General features: G+C 37.0%; 1 protein-coding gene across 1 annotated transcript in view; it reads left to right on the forward strand.

Moving 5' to 3' along the window:
* Positions 1–5,806: 5,806 nt before the first annotated feature.
* The window catches only part of LOC135225717 (ubiquitin-conjugating enzyme E2 A), a 28,847-nt gene continuing 9,548 nt past the window's right edge, over positions 5,807–25,105 (forward strand). The window contains exons 1-4 of the mRNA XM_064265085.1: positions 5,807–5,990; positions 12,661–12,741; positions 21,358–21,562; positions 24,718–24,846. Of these exons, the coding sequence (XP_064121155.1) occupies positions 5,947–5,990; positions 12,661–12,741; positions 21,358–21,562; positions 24,718–24,846 (459 nt within the window). The 5' untranslated portion in view covers positions 5,807–5,946. The remainder of the gene's footprint in view (positions 5,991–12,660; positions 12,742–21,357; positions 21,563–24,717; positions 24,847–25,105) is intronic.

The raw sequence follows: 25,105 nt of genomic DNA on the forward strand, positions 1-25,105 counted from the left end.
TGGGATTAAGAGCAGGTTGTCTATTTCCAAGCAGAAAGAATGATTGAGTGATACAGCTTCTGACTCAAACTTATTTTGCTAGGTCTGTGGTTGGCACCCACCGCAGAGAGAGTATGTACCTAGTCCTAGACCGTGTCTATATCTATAGCTGTACCATTCAGCAACAGCGTATTGTCTATCAGAGCAAGAAGTGGTTACTTCTTTAACCACTCCCAGTTAAGGCCATTGATGTGACTTTTTCCCTTCGCAAGACAAAAAAAAAAAAAAAAACGTTGTAAAACCAGATTGTGAGTTAGAGGACGTTCTCTAGAGCCACCACAGCGTGTGAAAACAGCTGTTATGACAAAAGACAATACATAGAAGGAATTACACTTGGTATTATTCACCAGAAAGTAATTGCTCTCAGGGAATATATTATTATTATTATTTATATATAATATATATTATACGATCAAAAGTAACACATAAGATTGTATATCAAGAGCCAGCAGGAAAAAATGAGGTGTATCAAGAATATACGAAAGCGCTAGGTACTGCTGCTTTTAATTTCCCCTGCTGGTTTGATTAGATATATATATATATATATATATATATATATATATATATATATATATATATGTGTGTGTGTGTGTGTGTGTGTGTGTGTGTGTGTATTATGTATGTATGCATGTATGTATGTATGTGCGTGTGTGTGTGTGTGTATTACCCTACACTGTAGTTTCATCTTTGGAGGGGCTTGTGCTGCAAGTCTTTCGAGGTGAGATTGCAACCTCCACGCCCTTTTTCTTGATCCTAGTAGAGTTTGTTATCCATTTACAGCTGGATGAACTGGTGGGTATGTTGGGCGCGATCTTTTCCCTAGCAAGCTTAAATTGAGCTTGACACCACTTGGCTACTGCATTACTAGGATCAACTTTCAACTGGGAAACTTCTGTCTGGGTAAAATAGTGTTTTACTGAAATAAAAACGAAAAAGGAGAACATTCCAGTGTCCATTTTGTTTAAAATAATGATCATGTAAACCGGAATTATGAGTTAAGAATAATGGATTGATGTACGTTGCAGTGACGCATAGATATCTTAGCGTTTTTTAGTTGAAAAATATATGGCTATATGCATGCAGAAAAAAAAGTGTATGAAAGGAATAATCCATGTATGTATTTAGACATAAATTTATGGTAAGATTGTATTGGAAAAATGTTAATCATAATTACAATTATGAGCTTGCTCCTTTTTCTACACTTGTAGAAAGACCCGCATGTTGGGATGGCATGAAGTAATACCCTCTTCAGCCTCCTGAAGGAATGCTGGTGCTTGGGAGTCATCATAATGTTTATCGGAAGACCTTGTGTTTCTCCGTTACAGTGACGCACTCTCATAACATAATTATCCTCAAAATATATTATTAATTACTCTTAGAATAATTTGTCTCCAGAGAATTCATTCTTTCCAACGAATACTTACACGCTGGGTGCTTACAAATCTGAAAATTAGTGTATCTAGGACATTTAAAAGTTGCATTAAAAAAAAATTAAAATTTTTTCCAGGTAACAGGAGTTTTTTCGACTATACAGTGTATCATTTTTGCACACTACATTAACACACACACACACACACACACACACACACACACACACACACACATATATATTATATATAGTTATATATATAATATATATATATATAATATATATATATATCTATATATATATATATATATAATGCGGTTGTCTGCTGTGATAGTCTTCTTGTGTGGCAGTTTCTACTTGTCCGGGTGCCAGACCCCGTGCCCACTTTGATTATGCGGGGCAACAGTATTATTCACAAGGCAAGGGTATAACAATACTTTCGGTATCAGGAAAGAGTACAGTAGGATTTTGATCGCTAAGTAAGACATATGACAGAGTGAGTGACAGGGGAAGAAAAATGGGAGCCTATATACAAAGAAGACAGCGTGTGTGGATGTGTTGGTTAAGAGGCAATTTTTGTCAAGAAGTTTAGAAGTGACTCGGATAAAAAGGGCTGCCATAGGCTTATTTGGACATAGAATTGGTAAGAAAGGGGGAGATGAAGACCTGGAAAGGGCTTTAGATGACGTAATGAAATACTGGAACGGAAGGACCTTATATCCTGGGGCTCGAGACCCCGTGAAGGCCTGGGGAGAATGACTTAGTGTGTAGAGGAGTTTTGACATGCTAATGATAAGTCTTGTGTTGTAAGTGTATGAAAAGGCTGATATTTTGGACATTACTGCACGGGGAGTTCATCAGTGATTCAGCACTTTTAAGTTGAGTCATGCGTACATACAAACTTATGCCTAGGATTAATATAATTCTTACAAAAACCATCGAGAGGAATTCTGGACGAACTGCATGAGATACATTTAGGTTCCCTCCAAGATTTCCGGACAATTTTAATCTAAGTGCGATGGCATTCTTCGTTCACTGTTACTTCCTTCTTCTGTTTCCCTGACTTCTGTTCTTTCTCTTAGTGCTGGGCTTCCTAACCCAAGGGCTTCTGCATAAAAAAAAAAAAATTAAAGATAACTTGGACAGTTTTTTTTTTTTTTTTTTTTTAGCATCACTCGCTTAGAGGCGAGGAAGTAATGCACATTCTCTTACGACGTAAATGAAGGTTGATTAATTGTGCACATTGACTGTAATCATGTGTTTGATTTACTCTTGCTTCCCTCCTATGATTCAAGATATTGAGATCATAATTTACAGAGAGAAAGAGAGAGTGGGGAAAGTGAGCTGGTATCTAAATTAACGAGAAAGAGAGGAAGTAGATGAAAAGTATTGTGTATGCTAGCGTTGAACACCACACGAACAAAGTGCTTGTGAGTTAACTAGACAATGACTCAGCCTAGCATAAATCGTCGTTTTGTCGTGAAAACGATTAATGCTGAGTTATATAACTTCCATACAAAGCACGCATTAGTTCGAAATACAAGCACGTGAAAATGTGGCATCTGTCCCCACCCACAGTCACACGGCAGTGCATAACCTATTCTAGTACCCTGCCCTAGGGTGGGGGGGGGAGCTTGGGTCCCCACCCGACAAACTCCCCTTCCGCAAGAGGACCCACCATACATGGAACGCGTTGCTCTACCCTCCGGAACCTACATACATGGGCATGCAGCTGTTGTGACGCCCAACTTTGCGCCCTTGATAACCCTTAATAGTCCTCAGGGCATTTTCGTCTCTGCTCACAGCATACAGAAACCGCTTGGGATTAACCGAGGGTGCTATGAATCATCCAACAGCGCTTTTGTTTTGATTACAGAAATCGTAGTAACTACAACACTTGATTTCGCGTGCGGATCGATTCGCTCTGAACACGCTAGATCACTCGCCACAGATCACTTTTTGTTGATGCGAACACAAGGTCAGGAATTGTTAAACGAATTCACCAACGAAGCTTGCAAGAATATCTAAGGGACGATATAGACCATGTAAAGTCTCTGAAGGGAAAGTTTAAAAGGAATAAATTTAATAGATAAATCGTGGCGCAGTTGGCATGCAGCAAACTTCTAGTTTACCCAATAAGCCTAGCTGCTCAGAGGAATTTGGTCTTTATTCACTGCATCGTAAAAACATGTACGATGTAAATTTTAGATTAGTCTTCATCGTCTGATAAATGTTTTCAGTAACTGGCAACTTTTACCACTGTAGGCCCAATGCAGGAAGTAGATGGTTATTATTGAAGGCTAAAGCGAGTCGGCTGACTGATGCAATTTGTGAGCGTAAATACCAGTTTGGTATTTCGAAGCGGGAAGTTTAAAAGGACTCTCTCTCTCTCTCTCTCTCTCTCTCTCTCTCTCTCTCTCTCTCTCTCTCTCTCTCTCTCTCTCTCTCTCTCCTTTGCTAGTAACATAGCAACAGAACGATTAAATGTTTTATTCGTCTATTAATGTTTATTTCGCTTTCACGTACGAATGCAAATGCTCAGTTGAGATACTGTATATGACAACCCCCCCCCCCCCACCCCCCCCCCCGCTCTCTCTCTCTCTCTCTCTCTCTCTCTCTCTCTCTCTCTCTCTCTCTCTCTCTCTCTCTCACACACACACACAAGATGATGAAATTTTGAAAGGTTCATATTCTGGAAGGAAATATCCATAACTTTTCGATTCTTCATAGACCATTCCAAGAGAGAACGCACTATCCAGTACGTAGAAAATCCTTTAGAATTCGCCACGGGAATCCACATGCCGATGAGGTGAAAGAACTTCAGGCGTCAACGACCTGTATCTCTGGATTTATATGTAAATATTTGGATCAAACTAGACTTTGAAATACCCTCGGTGACTGATTATCGTCTTGCAGCGTTGCTTGATACATTTCCCAGTGAATTCTTTCATGCAGGTGACATACCGCGGGTAGGCAACATCCCAACGCTGGTTTTATCCATCTCTAGAACATTTAATCGATAGCTATACGGACTACGTAATATTTCCTTGAGTCTGGGGGCTCCTGGTCGTACGCAGATTTGTCAAAATACTGTAATAGATCCGACACATTCTCTGTTTAAATAATAACATAAGAAATAATCACTCGTGAATTTTGTAGCACTTGGCAGATTTACGATATCTGAAATCAAACAGCTATTCGTTGTGGAAAACTCTTATTGGTTCCGTGACCTGACTCGTGTGCATCGTTTTGGTTCGGAGTTAATGCCACTCGTTTTTCCTCCTCGCTTCTTTTTCATGAACCATCAGGACAAAGCAATTGATGATTAGGAATGAAGTTACAAATATCAGTCAGCTTTTACGATGAACCGGAACATTCCTCAAAAGTTATTTGAAGAGCTATGAAGAAAGATGAGCCAGAATTGAAGCCGCGCTATCTCAACAGTCAGGACCACAAGCTGTATCGTTGGAATTCATTTAACTAACAACAAATGTGAATGCGATCGAGTTACTGAGTAGGGCGTAAATTGAGACCATTAAAAGTAATTAGTTACATACATAGAATGAGGATTCAAGGTGTTCTTGTGATCACGGCTTATCCGTATACAAATAATGTTAATGGACAGGTATAATAGCGACAATTTTCAAGACGGGAGTTGTAATTCAATATTATTTTGTTATAATACGAGCTTGTATTGTTTATACACAACCCTCTATTACTATAGTTTCTCGTTCTTCTCAATTATTCATGTAGCATACTGGCTGCAACTGACAATTGAGGCAAAATGTTCTAGCTATGTTTGATCATTAAAATTATCTATTTATAGTTAACATTCATTTGCTAAATTTCACATATCTTGTGAAGAAGTTACTTATACAGACAAACAAGTGAACTTTCCTGGTCACTCAAGAACCAAGAGCCTTTGCCGGTACTAAGACTGAATTAAAAGTTGAAAGCAACCGGCATGTGTTTAGCTGTGTAGATTAAATTCTATTCTGATATGGGACAACAGGCCGCAACAAATTCTTATTAATGACATTAGATAAATGCCTAGCTCTGATATATTCTAATGACAGTATATATGCATGTGGAGCGGTAAGTTATATTCTATCAGATTTATTTGCCTTTCAGCCAGCCTTACACACTATGTCACATTGTTTCATATGAAAATAAATGAATTTGCTTTGGGTAGGCAAAAGGCTTGCACGCAGGAAAAACATCTTTCATTAATTATTTTCATCACATTAGACACACTTTGTAATGAAAATGAATTAGGCACCGAATGAGAAGCAACGCGAAAGACTACTTGGCACGGTTTAACATTTTGAAAGTGTGGCGGGAAGAGCGAGCCAACATTCATTTGTTCTTCTTGGTGTATGATGGTCATGATGTCATCAATCCACATATGACGTCATCTAAACCCTTTGGGAAAGCTGCTGTGTGTATCCGTCTCGTCCAGTTTTAGGAAGCGATTATTGAGTGTTGAGCTGTGCACAGCGTGAGAAGCGTAGTGAATATATCAAATAAACGTAAGAAAGATGTCTACGCCAGCGAGGAGACGACTTATGAGGGATTTTAAGAGGTGAGAGACCAAGAAAATTGTTCGGGATTTAATACATCAGCTGACGACGACCTTCGTCGTTTCTGCTTCTTCCTTTTAAGATGGTGTGGGATTTATTATGGCCGCCCCTTCAGTGTTACCCACAGATTTTGCTTACATGACTGAATACATTTGTGCGTAAAGTGTTAATGTTCATTTTAGATGCGTTCAAACCTAGAATGGATTGGCAATTGACGTATTTGTCTAATGGAGGGGTGACTAGACTTTTCCTCCTGGTTATATTCGTTTGTCGCCCCCTTTTTTATTCATTTCCGCGTTTGCCTGATTACGTGTTGTGCTACTCGAAACTGGCCGAATTTCATATTTGAAAAGACAATTGTATGAAATTTCCATTGGAATGTCAACGAGGGAAAAGTAGTCGCCATCAAGTACAGCGACGACTTCTGGTCCTTTGTTTTTGCTTCTAAAAATACAGTCATGACGTCGCTGGAGGAGGACATTTTATTATGAATTTGGGGTTCTGGTGCGTGTATGGGGATTTCCCCTCCGTCATTGGTCTAACTTTTAGAAAGTATTGCGTGTGCACACGAAGGATTTGTGGAAGGCATTTCTCCTCCGTTAATACACAGCGAGAGGTTCTCGTAATTATCGAAGGTCGGACTCGGGACGTCCCACCAGTGGTTGACTCAACGTATTTTTCCAAGTGTTGCAATGTGTGGCGTAATGTTATGCAATTACAACAACACTTCGATTCTTGTTGCTTGTAATCCACCTACTGGCTGGAATTTTTGTAGTTGCTTGTTATAGATTACTAGCAAGAATTTTAATTGATGCTTATAATAGGTATTTCTGGCTGGATTTTTTTCTTACCTATTTTTGTTTGTTATTAATTACCTACAGCTGGGAATTTTTGTTACATGTAGTAATTTGAGGCAACAGGCTGGAGTTCTCTAACTGTTGCTTGAAATTCTGGTTGGAATTTTCAGAGGATTTGTAGCCTGCCAGTAGCTAACCTGTTATATTTTCTAAATGTTATTTTGAAATAGGTACTACGTATAGATAAGGCCTGCCTAATTAGCCCATTACAGTGGTAGTTTAACTTTCCCAAAGTGTGAAATATACATATCAGGGTGCTTAGGTCTTGTGAAGTGCTGTTGAAAATACAAATTTCCCCCTGACCTACATAGGACACTGGTATTTTTAGTAAATAGTAGCCTATTCTTAATGAGATTTTAACTGGTTTATGTTTTTGATAATTTTGAGCATTTTGAAAATTTTTCCATTGATTTTTGGCATAACTATGCCGTTCATTTATGGTGAAATTAAAATCCAGCATTGCTTTCTGCAGACACCTAGACCTGTAATATAAGTAGAGCGAATGGTCACATGCAGATTGTGCTTCTGAGGCTTTTTTAAGATAAGACATTTAAGAATTGGCAAAGGAAACCAGATGAAAAAAATAACTCCCGGAGTAATCTTCAAACCTATGAAACCAGTTCCTTAAACTTGATGCATATTGTTCCGTTAAACTGATAATCAAACTAATTTTCCTTGACAAATAATTGTCCAGAACTAAGGAGGTATGTGATTAAATTGTGTAATATGAATTGTAGAATTCTGTGGTTTGATATATATCTATAAGGACGGTATTGTTCAACAGATTAAATGCAAAATAATTACAAGAAAATAGTATCATAACCCATTGGAGAAAAAGTAGAAAGTGAAGTATATCTTAGTTTAACCAGACCACTGAGCTGATTAACAGCTTTCATAGGCTGGCACGAAGGATTAGATTTTTATTTACATGGCTAGGAACCAATTGGTTACTTAGCTACAGGACCTATAGCTTATTGTGGGATCCAAACCACATTATATCAAGAAATGAATTTCTAAGCAGAAACAAATTCTTTTATTTCTGTATTGGCAGTGGAGAAAAAGTAAAGTTATATGTACTACACTAATTAAGGAATCTGTGCCATAGTCTTTGAAAACTAGTAAACTTGAATATAAGCTTCTTGTAAATTGGGTGAATTTCTTTCCTTCTATGCAAGCACCCTAGTTGGTAACTCAAGATGATAAACCATATACAGTTTTAATGTAGTGATGGGACAGTGGGCAGCAAAAGTATCATAATGTAGGCCATGGCTGACCAGCTGAAACTTGCAGTGCCTTACTTAGCTTTTACTAATACTAAAGGTATGGTTTGTGGGTCCTATTGTTGATGAAAGAATTGAAGTTGTCTGCCTTGGAACCTCTCCTTAAGGAAGAGGGGTACAACTAGTCATGAGAAGGTGGGACTGAATCATTTTTTTATTCTTTGCATTCACTCAGTGTGCCGCCTTAGCCCACTCACATTTGGTAACACTTTTTTTTTTAAGATTGCAAAGATTTTATAAAATTTATAAATTCTTACATTGGAAGTATTAATTTTCAAAACTTTTCAGCTTATGATAGTCGATAAAATGGCTGCCATTGTACTGGATAAGGAATATGAAACACTTTCCAGTAAATGTTGCCTCCTAGATACCATTGAAATATACAAGAATGCCAGTTTATTAGATTTTCCTTGAGCTGAATGAACATTTAGGTGCACCTAGTTGATCAAGGCCAACTTTATATGCAAACCCTTGGTCTTTATGTAGGAGATTTGCCTTCAGCACAAGCTGGTATAGCTCTTATTTTTGTCTGAAGTTATTTTCACGCAAACATCTAGAGAGAAAAAAAGGATATTTTAATGCGAGTTATAAATTAAGCTGTGTTAAGAGTTGGCTAAATATACGTAGGTAAGGTCGGCTGAGGAAATTGCAGGGTTAGGCTTTGGTTTTTGGGTAGCCCAGCTGATGTTATTCCTATTACTATTTTCTTAACCAAATTTTGTAGTTTCACACTTTGAGGGTGTTAAGAGTAGACATTGGCTGAGGTTCCTTTATAACTTTATGTACAGTAGTATGCAATGTGTGAGTTTTACAGATAGTTACCTTAAATTAACAGAAGGGTAGGTTACAGTACTCCCAGTAGTTTTGATTCAAATTGCTACTGTTGTTAATTGAATTTGTATTAGTAGTCTGATATTTGTTAAATATGGCTTTCTTCATTCCTCCATCCTTTAAAAGTGCTACCCTACCACAGAAGTATCTTAGGTGTCTAGTATGAAGAAAATCTGCTATCAAATGTTTGAGTTGGTTACCGATCATTGCTGCCGTTAAATCAAATTAAATTTTATAAAACTTACTGAAAGAAGGAATGTGGATGATGGTTATGGTAACAGAGCAGTTTATTTCATAAATGTGTTGGCACACATTCACATTTTCTGTTATTCTTTTGCAACGTGATACCCAAGTTCATCAAAGCAGCCAGCAGTGAAGGCAAAAGTGGATAACTTTTGTGCAGTAAAAATCCACGTTCCCAGCTGACAATAATATAATTCAATTCTGTACAATGAAGCTGGTACGGTTAGGGTGTTATATTTTAACATCAAGGTGTAAGTTCATCCTTTTCTAAAACAAATCTATGAAAAACTTTCATTTGTCCTGTAGGCATAAAATTGTAATTATTCACAGAAAGGGATAGTAAATGTAGTGTAAAAGTAATTTGGGCTGTGTGACAGCCTGAGCCCCGTTTGGTGCCACATTGTTGGCACAGCATTACAAGATGCCTCCCAAAAATTTTGTGTGGCAATGCCTTAACAAACTTTATGAATTTACAGTACTCCTGGTAAGGCTGGTGTTAGTGAAGTTTTAAGTGAAAGTGCTGGACAGTAATTACAAATTTGAGAGCCGTAGTGATGTGGTTAGTTGGGATAGAAAGTCTCACTGCTTTTGACATTTAAGATTTGTAACGACTGTTAATTGGTTTGCAGATTGCCATGTTTTAGGTAACTGAAAAATGGGAGCTATTCTTTCACACTATCCTTTCGTTGAATTACGTAGAGGATATAGATAACCCATGCTACGTATGAATATCAGATTAAAATTTTTTAATTAGATGCATGGTAAATTGTGTAAATAAAACAAGTTTACAAGATAAGTAGAGCAGATTTTTTTTATCATATTCCCTGGAGAAGGAGTGCTGCTTAGGATGCCTTGTTTAGTTCACCTTAGGCAGCGCTAAGTTTTTCAAGGTTCTTTGGCCTCATGGTGCATTGAGTTTTTTAAACCCATTCCTGTAGACTTTCCCCAGATGGCATTCCAGATTTAATGAACATTGGTCAATTTATTGAGTATCACACTTGAGTACATAGTATTCACCACCAGTTAGGCTGTTATTTTTATTAAGACATTTATGGCGAAGAGTGATTATATTTAGGAGATTTCATTATTTGATATGTACAGCGTACAGCAATTTCTTTTATGTGTATAACTAGTAAATTTACTTTGTAATTTCACTATTTCCCTTTCACTTAATACATATTTTGCACATTTTATTGCTTAGTTTGTTGTATGTATGCTGAAAAGTGCACAAATATAACTAGTGTGGTAAAGGAAAATTTCTGAACAGATGTTAATCATAGTTGAAAATTTTAGTAGTTATTGTAGGGTACTGTGGAGTTTTCGTAGGTAGTGCTTTTATAGTAAATCATTGTCATTTCACATTGTTGTGTTGGGTATTTTTGATGAGTTCTCCCCACTTTTGTGTCTCATCCCTTATGCTCTGATTCCATTCATTCTTTGTCACTGGTTGACTTTTCATTACCACAAATCTGACTGCAAATTACTCCTGTCCATTTTATGCTCAGATTGTAAATAAATAATGCAGTTTTAGATTTTCTCCTTTTACTGTTACTGATATTAGATGCAAGCAAACATATGTAGTATACAGAAATTTTGTATGAAAATTCGTAAAGTAACTAAGTCTACGGGCACGACCAGCCTTGTTTCACGAGCAGAACCAGCTCCGTTTCAGGGAATCCCCTCTCAACCCCACCCCCACCCCCTTCAGAGGGAGTGGGGGAAGTAGGATGAAACCCCATTATAAACCACCTTAGGGGTCCCCACCATAACCCTGCCAAGTTTCATGGCCATGATTGAATAACAGATGGATGGACAGACATTATGCCCAGTATGGTAAGATTTGTACTACATACCATATTCTAGCATTAATAGTGTTCACATTGAATGAAAGTATAGTACATATATGCAGTACAGTTCAGTTAGCTGTAATCGAACACTAGTAGATACATTAATTTATTATAGTAATTTTAAAATATCTATATGGTTTGGAATGTGATGAGAAGAGATGAGGAACAATTAATTAGAAAAGTAATAGATATGGAAGAAATATGACAGACCTGTTGGAAGGCGCAAGAAGTCGTTGGGAAAGGAGCTATAGGACAAAAGAGAGTGGAGAGAACTTAATGCACACCTAACCCCCATAAAGGAAAGTGCTTAAGTAGGTAAGTAGGTTTGTGAAATCACGTAAATTGTATGTTGGGATTAGAGTCATTACCTTCCTTGAGCACCTGCCGTGCCTTTGAGTTCTTCTCCATTGAAGACCACCTTGAGTGATGTCCTTTGGGGACACCTACCTCTACTTCATCCATGGTTGGCCTGGGAGAGGATGGAAGAGCCCTGGGTTATGAGAGGGTGAAGAGGCACATTGTTCTTCCCCTCCTCTTCCATATATATACTCCTGCTGTTATTCTCTCCCCCCTCACACCACCATCACCTTTGCCTTCCTCATCTGTAGAAAAGCAGATGTGTTGGATTATAATTGTGGAAGCAGGTAACCATTAATTACTCAGAATATACTGAGGAATTACTGGACTCGTCTCGATCTTTTCAAGTCTAAAGTCCTTCAAAAGACGAGCAAACCTACCAATCCAGAAGAAATGGGAACCCAGGAAGATCCTCAATAGTGAGTTTTTCTCCAGAACAGATTTTATAGAGGAACAGTCGGAGACCTCGAGGAAATGAGATGAACTGAAGGCTCTGGTATTTGGAAAAAGTTCTCTGGTAGGTGCATATTTGTAGGAGTGTATGATAGATGAGCATACACCTTGTCTAAGAGAATGTGTGTTTCAGAAGTTCATATGGTTTGGGGTTGGAAGTTATGGTTGGTTGCCATATGTAAATTCTTCAGGATATTTTGTATTTCCTAGTTTTTCTGAACTCTACTTCATAGGCTGTAGCAGTTCAAGTCAGTCTGAAGAGGAAGTATTATGTACCTTTAATCTTTTCCATATACATAAGCAGGTTAACAGACAGGAATTAACTGATTTAAATCAAAGGGTCCTTTGGCCATTTTTCAATGTTAATTTAAATAGCATGCACTATTTATGAAGAGTTGTGACATTACATCCAAAAGGAAATTTATTTTGTCTGAGAAAAATTAATCCCTTGGCCTGCTTAAGTCCAGATACCCACACATTATCATATCCTAAGAATTATATTTTATTTATAGACTACTATTTTTAGTCTAGAGATATATATTACTATTTATAGTCTTATCTATAGCATAGATTTTAGCTGGGGGAACAACTGATGATTGGCACAAAAGCTCATATCATGAGAAACACAAATGATGATTCATGTGTTCAAATGCAATACTTTTGATCTTTGATGCATTATCCTGAAAACTCAATACACTGCCTGTCCCCCTGTGCATAGGTGTTTCTCTCAGTTTTGTAAGTGTCAAGTTTGTTTCTTAAGTTTTAACATTGTTGAGGTTTTATGATTGTTTTTTCCTCTTATAGGCTTCAACAAGATCCCCCTGCTGGCGTGAGTGCTGCACCAACAGAGAACAATATAATGATATGGAATGCTGTTATATTTGGGTAAGTGTTCACAAGTAAATTGGCCATTTGCTGTATTTTATGTTGGGCTTCCAAGGCAGTTTATTATTATTATTATTATTTTTGTTCCCTGTACATGTGGAAATGCAAGTGTTAGTGTTTTTTGCTATTGGGACTGTGCAGTGATTGGTTGCCAGTGCTTTTTTGCTATTGGAATTGTGCAGTGGTTGGCAGATGATAGGTATTTTATGGTTCACATAGTATGATAGTTTGTAAGTAGTGAAATTCAAATCATGTTGTGTATACTTGCTTTAAGTAATTTTATTACATTGTGTGTTTGATAGAGAGAATCATAGATTAGGAGTTTGATTAATAACATGTACTGTCGGCCAACGAAGAATTGGCGTAGTTTCTTAATTCATTGTTCGTTATGGAAATATTGCCATATGCAGGTGCCAGATTATTTACTAAACAATAAAAATTTCCTTTCAGAGGTGCTATACTTGAAATTAATTACATTAGAATTGAGTAGACTTATTCAATGCATTAAAGATAATTATTTTGCAAAGTAAGGAAAATATATACCGATGGGTCCACGAATCCTAATTTTATTCTTAGCTCTAGCTTTGTGACAGCATAAGCATTTTGAAGTTGGCTTTGCTGCCGCTCGAGTCTTGACCCAACGTATCGTACCACACTGGGGTGTTGTCATTTCGTCTCCTACAGCCGATAAATAATACATTACGGCAATAACATTCTTTGATGATGTTTAATTAAACTAATTTTGTCCTTTGACCAATAAAATAATTTGCATGACACATTTAGTGGGCTTAAATTTGACTTCTGATTTTCACACATGATTTTTTATCAAAATCCTTGCATATCATCCTGTTTTATCTGGACATGTTGGAAAGCTGTGGGAGTCAAAACTGACGAATACATTAAGAGAGGCTTGCTTTCATTAAAGCTTTCTTGGGTTGATCTTTCTGTATCTATTCATTACTTCTAAATAGAAATTAATTAAAATTAGTTTCACATGTATGGCTAGACCTACTTCCATAAGCATATTATAAGTAGCTGAAAGGATAAGAAATATGAAAGGTAACGTTCTCGTTTAAGTCTCATATATGTTTTTTCTTCTTCTTCTTCAAGAAAAACCTTCTGCTTTAATCAGGGGTTGCTCTTTGACAGCTACAACAATCATACTGGGTATAACACAAGTGTGTGCAAATATTTTGGGGAATGAAAGATAAAGTAACTTTGAACAGAAAATATTTTATAAACATGCATTTTAAGGCTTCCGTTGTCGGTGCGGGAAATTTTAAAATAACCGTTATCATAAGTGATGATCTCACGCGATGGAGTTCGTAGCGAGAAGTCAGATCGAGTCGCCTGAGATGTGAAAGAGAGTCGAGGTGGCGTATAGGAGTGATGGAGGGAATAGGCTGATGTTAATAAAGTATCTCCCAATAAAATGTATTCTTTAGGTTTTGAAGAAAAAAAAAAAATGCAGGCATCATTGAATCTGTTTCCTTCCCTATCCGTGGTATTCACTGGCCACCGATAAAACACAAAACAAAAAGAGTAAGCCTAACTGAATATCTCATCCATCAAAGGTAAGCGCTTATTCATTAGACTTACTCATTAGAGACCTATCAAAGATTTCAAGTGTATTTTTAAAAATCTCTTCCTCTCCATCTAAAGTATTCATCAGACGCCATTCATAGGCGAGGAGCAAGTCATGATTCCTGGTTCAGTAATATCATGACGAGGCACTAGAATTCAAAATTCACAAATGAATGTTGCTCAGCAACATTTACACTACTGTATTGTCTTGCTCTCTTGTGGTGCTTCAAGTTCTGTGCAATGCTTCTTTGGCTAAAGACAAATGAGTGGTAGGATTTCTGTTTCTATGTGGAGTGCTTAGTGTGCATTGGTTCCTTTATACCCTAGTTGATAACTCTGCTTGTTGATGGTGGTTTATCTAAGTTATTGCTGACAAAGCTGTAAAAGATGGGAACAGGAGATTAACTGTCATTGGTACAGAAATCTTCAACTGACTATTAACTGTCATTGGTACAGAAATTTTAGACTAGTAGAAGTTAAGTATATTTTTGTTTAGCCAGAACAGTGAGTTGATTTACAGCTCTTCTAGGGCTGGCCCAAAGGATTAGATAGTTTTACATGGCTAGGAACCGATTGGTTACTTATCAATGGGACCTACAGCTTATTGTGGAATCAGAACTTACATTATATCAAGAAATGAATTTCTTATCACCGGAAATAAATTCCTCTGATTCTACGTTAGCAGAGTGGGGCACGAACTCTGGCTACCAAATCAGCAGGCAAGCACTCAACCGACTTGCTAACGAGGAACTTTGACTGGCAGAAACATGGGTACCAATGTCAGTCTGGCAATACCCATTTAGAACACATAAGTAAGAATTAAGACTGCATTGAAAAGCTGTGGCTTCTGCACAGTCATTCATAATCCATGCACATTAGAATTGTAGTAAGCTTAGAAGAAGCCAATATTTTGCCAAGGTTGGTGAACAGGAACATTCCAGATAAGTTGGGCAACATCATCATTGACTTTCTCTGCAATGGTATTGACCAACTCAAGAAGTCTGTCAATTGACAGAAACTAAATATTGATTGTTGATTGTGAGAGGGGTACAAGCAAAACTGCAGGTTTGGATATAACAGATTGGTTCAAAATTCTCACTAGTCATAAGCCCTTGCCGGCCACAGAGTACTCCCGACCATTGACAGGTAGGGAAAAAGGACTTACGTAACTCCAGGCCTCTTGTGTTTCTTCAGAGATACAAAAATACAATTGTACAGATGTAGAAGATATGAATATGAAATATTTATATGCACATGGTTAAATGAATGACATTCTGATACATAGCTTGGTATGATATCAAGAAGGTGATGACACATTATCAGAGATATTCAGCTAAAACATCATCTTGAGATTTTGTGTTTTCTTTCAACCTCGTGTTGACCACATGGTTCTTTCTCCGAGGTGAGAGCTTATTCATGGGCAGGTAAGCCATGTGCTTGAACTCTTGTACCTACATGATAATGATGTAAAAGAAACCGTTTTGTCTTCATTAACTATTATCATTTATTCTAATTGTTTGACCTCCATTCCTGGTTCATTTCTTCAGTCTTACTGTCCAGCCTCCCTTAACTGTTACTATCTAGTGCAATTGTGGGGTTTCCTCCAGGTCCACTTTTAGATCGATCTATTTTCTGGATCTCTCTCTTGCTCTCCAATCATTACAACTCTCTCTCTTTGGTGTCCTAAGTGCTAAATGGGTGAAAGTGCCCCAGTTCTTGGCTTGATAGCCTGAATTTCATAAAATCAAACTATTATTGTTGAGAAACTTAATGTTTTCAGAGCACAGTTTGTCTTGCTGAAAAGTGTTTTTAAAAACCTCCAAGGCAATATTATTGGAAGACTTCTGTTCTGTATTGTATTACATCAAAAAGTTAATTATTGCTGATACTTTGTCCCTTACATTAATAGACTTAGCTTTGCTTTTCAAACACTTTTACCCTCTGACCTGGAAAACAGCCTGTTATATAGGTGCTTGAGGTTCGTTCTAAGGAATTGCCCTTATGGGTGATTTTTTTCTTAGCTGAAAGCTTCATGAGCTGGTATCTAAAACCCTTTCTCTTTTAGCCCTTCATAATTATGGTTAGATAAAGTTTTATGCATCTTTGCAGTTTTATTGTGGTGCTTAGTGATGGTTTTAATTCAGTATTGGGACTAAAATTCAACGTATTCTACAACTTGGTGCTTATTAAAAGATGTCAGCACTATAGAATTTCATAACTTTCCTTGAATATTATGCTGATGTACAATCGGCAAGAAAAGTGAAGATACAGTTTTCATTAGCTTTCTTTCATTGAATTTCCCAGTTTTTTAGTGTGTCAATTTCTGATTATAGTACTACTTATCACAATGACAATATTTACTCATTTTCCTTTATGAACAGAAATATTATTGCATGATCATAACTGGTGATTGTAATTATTTTAGTTTCTAAAAATTTGTTTGTATTCCAAAGCATTTAAACTTAGCTGATGTCAATGGCGTTGATTCCGTGTAAGTTTCTATGATGTAAGGAGGAGCCCGAGAACTTCGAACAGGGGAGCAGAAGTCATTGGATGCTGGCTTACGTAACGGCTTTCACACCTAGATTACTTTGATGACATGGATTGAATGCTAGTTGCTGTTTACGAAGCTACTGTAATTAAAAATTAAATCTTTATCAAGGTTAAAGTAGTCTGTCAGTTCAAAGATTTTCTGGCTCCTATTACAAGCAGTTATTAGTTAGCCTACATGACTGCATTACTTTGCTGTTGATTGAAAGATATCCCAACACTAAAGCATTTTTAGCATTATACAAAACTTCAATTGTCTGTGCAATAGATATCAAGTTATTTGTGATGATACATATTTTTACTTAACAGCTTTTTTCACGAATGATTTGTGGATGAAAACCGATTTTCAAGAGGAAAGACTGTAGCGAGAGAGCAAGAATGGCCATACCGTAGCCTTTGGTTGAAATTTTCCACGTCTTTTTGCAATCTTTGAATGATACAGCAACTATTGAAATAAATCCTTATTAGGGTATGAATTTGTAGAAAATTAACTTCAATAGTATGGCCCTTTCAAATTTTATTTAGCGTATTGCAGCACAATCATTTATTGCTTTATTGTACCTTATGATTTCCAATTATATTATCCAAATTCTAAAACATTTTCTCATTAATTATGCTCCGTTTCCAATTACACGTGAATTTTAAGTCATTTTAGTGTCAAACATCACTTATGAGTAAGGTTTCATGGTAGGTTTTAAGAAGGATGATCAATATTCTACCTTGAACTGACATTACCAAACCAGCATTAACAAATAATTTAGAGCTTGTTACTACATTCAAGTATAAATGATTACTATAGGACTTCTACAGAATCTTTATGGTTTAAAGTTACTGGAAATCAAGAAGGCAACAAACATGATGTTGTTCCGATACGTAATACAAACCATCGGTCCTTTAACAATAGGAAGTAGCTAGCGGCAGCTGGCTACTTCCTATTGTTAAAGGACCTCAGGTTTGTATAGTTAGGAAAAATGCAATTTTCGACAAATTGTCATATTTGGAAGCTCTGCCCCCTTTATAGAGTTGCCAGGTGTGACATTAATGAGCAATGTGTGTCCGAAGATTTAAGAAAAATGTATCTTCAGTTTTCTTGCCTATAGTACATGATTGAATTACACCAAAGTAAAAAAAAAATTTTTTTCAGACTGTTTTGACGTTTATTTCATGGCTTATCATTGGTTATACGTAACACCTTTTAACTGTCTAAAATGGTGGTCTCATTTATTGATTGCAAATATATTTTTGAAACAAACCACAATGGCAGTAATCTCTAGAAAACATGCATGTGAATAGAAATGAGCAAAAGGGAACTGGCATTACACTGTATAATAGAAATATGTAAAATACAGTACAAAAAATATAATGTTGCATAAAGCCTGGTAGAGGCATTAGTAAGGCATTACGTACAGTAAGTTTTTACTTGATAGTCTCAATATCCATAACTGACAGAACAATAGGTTCACAGTGAACTCGTATATGGAAATCTAATATTTGACAGTTTAGCATCAGTAGAATGTCGAATTTGCACAACTAGCATGTGCTGGAGAAGGGAAATCTGTTCCTTATTGAAGTAAAGCTAATATAAATGGGTCCAAAAGTAATTCCTGTAGTGAAAGTTACATTGCAATTTACTATGGTTTAGGTCATGAAAATACTCTGCTCTTGATACCACTGAAGCTTTTTGGCTCCTTCCTTGGACACCTTAGGATGGCTTTGTTACAGGGTTTTCAGTTATTCAAGCACGTCAAAGGCAAAAACATGTATGTTAAGGCACATATGTTAAGGGCGTAGGCTGAAGGTTGAATGGTTTTGTAATTTCTTTCAGTCTCTCCCTTTGCCCTTTCTTTCCTATATCTGCAGGGTAGCTGTCAGGCCAAGTATTTGCAGGAACCAGCTGTAATGCATACAAGCTACATGATTGAGCTACCTGTCTTGGATCTTCGTCCCATAAGAGGCAACTTCCTCCACTGCCACATTTGATAGGGGTTTTGGGGATGGTACAGCTACAACCTGAATCCATCAATTTATGATTAACCTAGATCTAGATGTTGTAGAACTTGTTCCCCTGTGGTCAGGCAGTAGTACTTGGTTTTCTGAAGTTTTGTTTTTGAGTGAGAATGTAGATGTCTCACTCTAGAACCAATATAATCAGTCAACATTCCCATGCTGGATTGTATAATATTTTATAAAGACATATCGGTCATTCTAACCAGTGCTTCATATGAGTAGTCAGGGACAGCCAAAGGTTCATTCTCCACATAGGGTTGTTGACTTGTTTTTGATCTGTTTGTTATATGTTAGACTTAGGTAACCACTGTAACCATTGTAAGTTTATGACATGTTTACTGCAATGTGGACGCTCAGACGCTCTGTCTTGACAAGGACTGTGGCCTTCCAAGTGGAGATTCTACTTGCAGTCAGGTGAGAGAATTTTCTCCCACCAAGGAGCATGTCTTCCACATAGCCCTTGATGATGAGAAAATGCTTGGTTATGGCAGGTGAGACTATTTTTACTTATGTATCTCCACTTAACCACCTTAACCAAGCTTTAAAAACTGTTTTCAGTTTGCGTGGAGGAACACTCCTTCATAAAAGCGTTTTATACCTGGGAAAAATGCAAAATGCTTTAGAATTTTATATTTATGTAGTATTTAAGAAATTTGGTACAAATGAAAGGCAGGAGCTAATGTCTTGGTTCTTAGGGTCCCTCAGGATGAGTAAAGCTAGGTTCTTAAGGTCTCTCAGGATGAGTAAAGTTATGTTATTAGGGTCCCTCAGGATGAGTTAAGTTGGGAATTGCAGCCAGAGTTTGAGGTTTGCATATCATGCAGGTGCACTCATCCCTTGTAGTTATTCAGTACAGTACGGTTCCAAATTATGTGAGAATTTGAGTGATCCACAGCCTCGCAGAATTGGAAATTCGCAGATTTCGAAACACGTACCTTATGGGAAAATTCCATTAGGGCCAAGGCAAACGGCAACTTACCCAGTCAAAATTTTTTTATATTACCCATTTTCAATACTTTCTATGTACTATACTGTAATTTTTTCTAATATGAAATTGTTCTTATGGATAAATAAAACATTAAAAAGGTTTTGATAACTTGAAGTTTAAAATTACACACGGGATAGTGAAAACTCTCACACGTAAGCAATGCCACCTTTGGGTGCAAGTGTACTGTACAATACAGTCATCTCCTTTAAAACATTTTTTGGAAGGAATTTCCTCTACCTATCCTATGCCAAAAAACCTTTAAACTCTTCTACTGAAGAAAGGCTTTGTGAACCATTTGAGGTTTCAGGGACTACGGATCATGCGTGTCTTCATTCCCATTAGGCCTAACAAACTTGGTTACGAGTGCCTGTCAGTTTCTTTGTCCGGCACGTTCACTATGTAATCGTTTTCATATGAATTTATTCTACAATAAAAAAGAACTGATGAAAATTCAAAATTCAACATGAAATGACAGTTTCTTGAAAAGTTTAGATCGAACGATTCTCTCTCTCTCTCTCTCTCTCTCTCTCTCTCTCTCTCTCTCTCTCTCTCTCTCTCTCTCTCTCTCTCTCTCTCACATCTGCTTCTCAGTTAATCACTTTTACCAGTCATTTTCATCAAAACCTATTTCAACTAATAGAAAAAATTCTTACTTCATGTTCAGCAATGACGGATTTCAAGTTGTCAACTGCTGCCAAAATGGAAGTTGCTCTTTCCTTTGTTTTAACTTAAGGGCAAGCTTTTTAGCTTCGAGAAAATATGTCTTCCTCTTCGGCTTCTAGCAAATGCACATATGATACAGATGATCAGAATACACTTCACAAAATAAAATGCGTTAGGCGGAGCCTTCCGTCTTAGCTAATGGCTGAGCGAGCAGAAGCCTTCAGCGTACACTTTGCAGATCTGAATAATACCTATGGCGATGATGATGATACTGATAATTCAGAGTACACTTCTCAGATCTGAATAATACGTATGGATGGTGATGATAATGATGATTCATACACAATGCTCTATGACATCACAAATGCGTGAGGCAGAGCCTTCCGTCTTTGGTAATGGCTGAGCAGGAAATCTTTCTCTTGCATTCCCCCTTGGAGGAATAATAGTTTTTGTCCTCCAAGCATTCCCCCCACCCCTTCTCTCAGATACCAGCGAACCCCCTTCACCCCCCCCCCCCCCCCCACCACCTAAAATACTTGAAAAGGCAATAGATTTGATACGTTTTGCGGAACGGCTTTGCAGACACGGAAAATCTATTTTTGAGAACTAGTGACCGTGTAAAAGGGGAATCGCACAATTCGAACAAGCATAATTCAGGACCGGACTGTACTTATAAAAAAAAAGGTTTTCCTAAAGTTATTCTTTTCATATCCACCTCTCTTCATCAAATTGCCTGTCGGCTATAATTTTAGATAAAGGTTTTTGTAGTACCTACAATGCAACAGGAATAACTATTAAAAACTTATCTTCATTTTTATCAACAGACCACACGACACCCCGTTTGAAGACGGCACATTTAAACTGACGTTGGAATTCACAGAAGAGTACCCCAACAAACCACCTACGGTGAAGTTTGTTAGTAAGATGTTTCATCCTAATGTATATGCCGATGGTGGTATCTGCTTGGATATTTTACAGAACAGATGGTCCCCTACTTATGATGTAGCTGCTATTCTTACTTCGATACAGGTGAGCCCGTAAGAGATTTGTTGTCAGCTTATAAATGCCTTCATTGATTTCTTCTTTCTGTTCCTCTATATACTTGAGGGTAATGAATCAAAGGGATTACTGATAAAAGTTACTGGGGGGAAGGCTTTGGTACTTTAAAAATATTTTGTCATTTTACATTTTTACATATTTATATAGAGTAAAAATTTTTGTGGAAGACTTTTGAGCTTCAAATCTTTTAAATAAAAATGGAAAAATAGTTTAATTTTCTTTTTTGAACAGTACTTTATAATTGTACTTGTTGTTGTGATGGAAACTGTTTAATAAGTTGACATTACTGTGAAGTCAAAATTTGAACATTTTTTTTTTTTTTTTTTTTTTTTTTTTTTTTTTTTTTTTTTAGTTTTTTTTTTTTTTTTTTTTTTTATCTATGTACAGTTAGTTGTGTACTGTTTGGTGAAGTATTAATATCAGAGAAAATATACTCTACTCATTCATGAACTGTTGACCTTGAGAATTTAGTTTGCAGTAATTTTCATTTCAGGGAAAGTAGGTTTTAATCTCTCTCTCTCTTCTAGATTGCTCAAATTATTTCAAGATATGCTTAGGTTTTTTAGTCTTCATTGCAGTACAATATTTTTCAAAAGGTTTTTTTATACACATATAAATTATAATCAGCATTTACTCTGTATAATATGGACATTCACACACTTCAATTAAGAGTTGAAAGAAGAAAAGTCCCACCAGACAGACCAAGCTCACACTCCACTGACAGCAAGCCAATATATCTCATCCCTCTTTTCGAACCTCCAACCGAATGATAATTTTGTAAAAAAATGTGTTTGTTGTAACTGCATAATCTTTTTATGCAGAGCAGTTAATCACAATTAGCTTGAATTACATTCCAAAAGGCATGGTGAAGACACATCTGAAAAGGATACTAGACCCACATTTTGAAAGGGCAGTCCATTTAGACAAAGGAGAAAAGGAGACTGTGATGACCTCTGAAATCCAGTCACCTATGAAGGTGGAAATTAAATAAATTCTCTGTGCCAGAAGAATGTGGAATGATGAGAGAGAGAATAGCCATAGTCATTTCGCTTACAGTGAATAACCTGCTTTAACAACTTAAATCTGAGAAATATCTGCAGATACTGTGTTACTTGATTAGGTTAAAGCACACAAAAGAAACTTGTTAGGTCAAAAGCTAGAGCTTTTGGCTGATAACTGCAGAGAAGAGATCACTCAAATAGTGAAGCTGTTAAGCCTAATTTTTACAAGGGACTCCCTTGAAATATGTAACTTCCTGACCAAGAATCAGCTAAAGCTAACACAAAAGAAGACCTTGAGACAGACCAGTTCTGGTAATTTGAAAGAACTAGGTAATGGAGCCTGGTACCCGGGCGGTGAGGCTGGGTACCACAGCCCCAGACGATGTGACTATACTCTTAAAGTAACAGCTATCTAACACCGGTGTTTTTTTGCTGAGCTAATTCTAACTTTTGATTTCCTTTTCTTGTTAATTCCTATGTTGTACGTGCCCTACTAGTCAGAATGTAAAAATTCACAATTCAATGTTCACCATAAACTACCAACCGAGTGGTAGTTTTCCTGGATGTAATTTTCACCCGTATCTTACCATATTCAGCAACGATTTGAAAATTGCTTGGTCTTGTTAGTTAGGTAGTCACTGAGTAGGGAAAGACCCTCTCTCCCACACCGCTCTTTAACCCCTAATGCTAATAAATTGGTCCGTCAACTGTTAAGCACTTACGTGGGATTCCGCACTGGTGAAAAGTGCTTACAGACAACAGACAGACCAAACTACTGTTTTTGTAGTAAGATGGATGAATAAATGCCCAAGGGCCAGAAAGGAGCAGTTTGCTGGAGAGAGAAGTTATTAGCCCCCACTGGGCAGAGATGGTAAACTTTATCTTATCCTTTAGATTATAGTATTGTTAAAAATGGATTATAGTATTGTTAAAAATGTTGAAAAGAATTTCATAAAAAAATTTTAAATAAAATTCTTTGTCATCTAGTCATTCGAATTGCTGCTTTTAATTCTTCTCACCCTTACTTGCGGGTGAGTCTGAACATTGAACCATAGAGCCAATTGAAGTCCCCACAAGACCAACAGCAGGGGTAAGAGGCTATGTAAAACAAGGTGTCGAGCATAATGTTCTTAGAAGGACTAACAGAAATCAGGGAGAGGAGTAGAAAGCAGAACTGTCTGAAAAAAAAAAAAAAAAAAAAAAACATCAACAACAACAACAACAACAATAATTATGTCTGAAAGAACCCCAAGAAGTCTTGGGAACTGCAGGAACCAGAATAAAAAGACAAACTATTTAGTTGCATTGGAAGCTGTTCTTTAGTTAGAAAAAAAACTGCCACCATCATGATACTATTTTTCAGGTGAAGAGCTGCAAATGAAACCATTCATAGAGAACTAAGGAGCAATTGCAAAATAGGATGATAGAAGTAGTGAGAATCTCACAAAAGAAGTTATCCTGAAAAGGCTAAAAAGATTCAACATGGCCACAATGACTTAATCCATACGGGCCAGGAGAAAGAGGCTGTAGCAGGAAGAACTTGCAGAAGGTCAAGTAGTTGAAGAAGAACAAACAGGATAAGGTCCACTCAAGGTACAGCAAAATTGTGTAAGTGTATAGGAAAACTTGTGGTCACATGGCAACGTTACAGCTGGAGAGAAGAGCTGAAGGGAAGCAAAAGGTCATAGAGAATTGAAGGGACTTTAAGTATTGCCAGACAAGACTGAAGCAGAAGAGACCACTTCTTAATCAGAGGGAAAGGTTGGAACTTAATAACAAAAGGTAAATAGTGAATATTTACAATAACTTGTCAGGATGCAAAAAAGGTGCAAAGAGCAAAAGTTGCCTAACTTAAATTCTCCTGGAAAATACTGGACAGGAAAACCACACAAGAATGAAATGAAGACAGCATGATGACTGGGGAAAAAGAATGTAAATTGTAGGGAGTGCATCGCACATATGACAAACACAGAGGAATAAAAAACATTGGGTTGCGGTGAGTGGAGTGTGAGAAGACCCATCAGCTTTTCAAGCTAGTGTTGACAGAATCCATTTCATGTGTAGTTATTACTGCTAATAATGACTGATGGATTCTTATAACCAACTTATTTTACATTTTTACAGTCGCTGTTGGATGAACCTAATCCTAATTCTCCAGCAAATAGTCTTGCAGCACAGCTTTATCAAGAGAATCGACGGGAATATGAAAAACGTGTAGCAGCTATTGTAGAGCAGAGTTGGCTTAATTTTCAGGTATGTAATTTTCTCCTCTCCACTTGCTTTTAGAGTGTATTGGCCTTTTTTATGGAAACTAGATTTGTATGGAAATTAAAGTTTTGCAGACAGAAAGACTCCTTTCAACGGTTCCTATATGCATAGGTTGCAATCATAGAGCAACTGCTCTTTTATCATCCTATGATGTGATAGTATTTTATTTTGGTCTTTGGTGAGTTTAAGGTTCCAAAATATTGAACTAATTGATTTGTGCAATTTACAGTTGACAACTCCAAAT

This window comes from Macrobrachium nipponense, chromosome 13 (assembly GCF_015104395.2).
Source record: "Macrobrachium nipponense isolate FS-2020 chromosome 13, ASM1510439v2, whole genome shotgun sequence".
In the NCBI taxonomy this organism is placed as follows: domain Eukaryota; kingdom Metazoa; phylum Arthropoda; class Malacostraca; order Decapoda; family Palaemonidae; genus Macrobrachium; species Macrobrachium nipponense.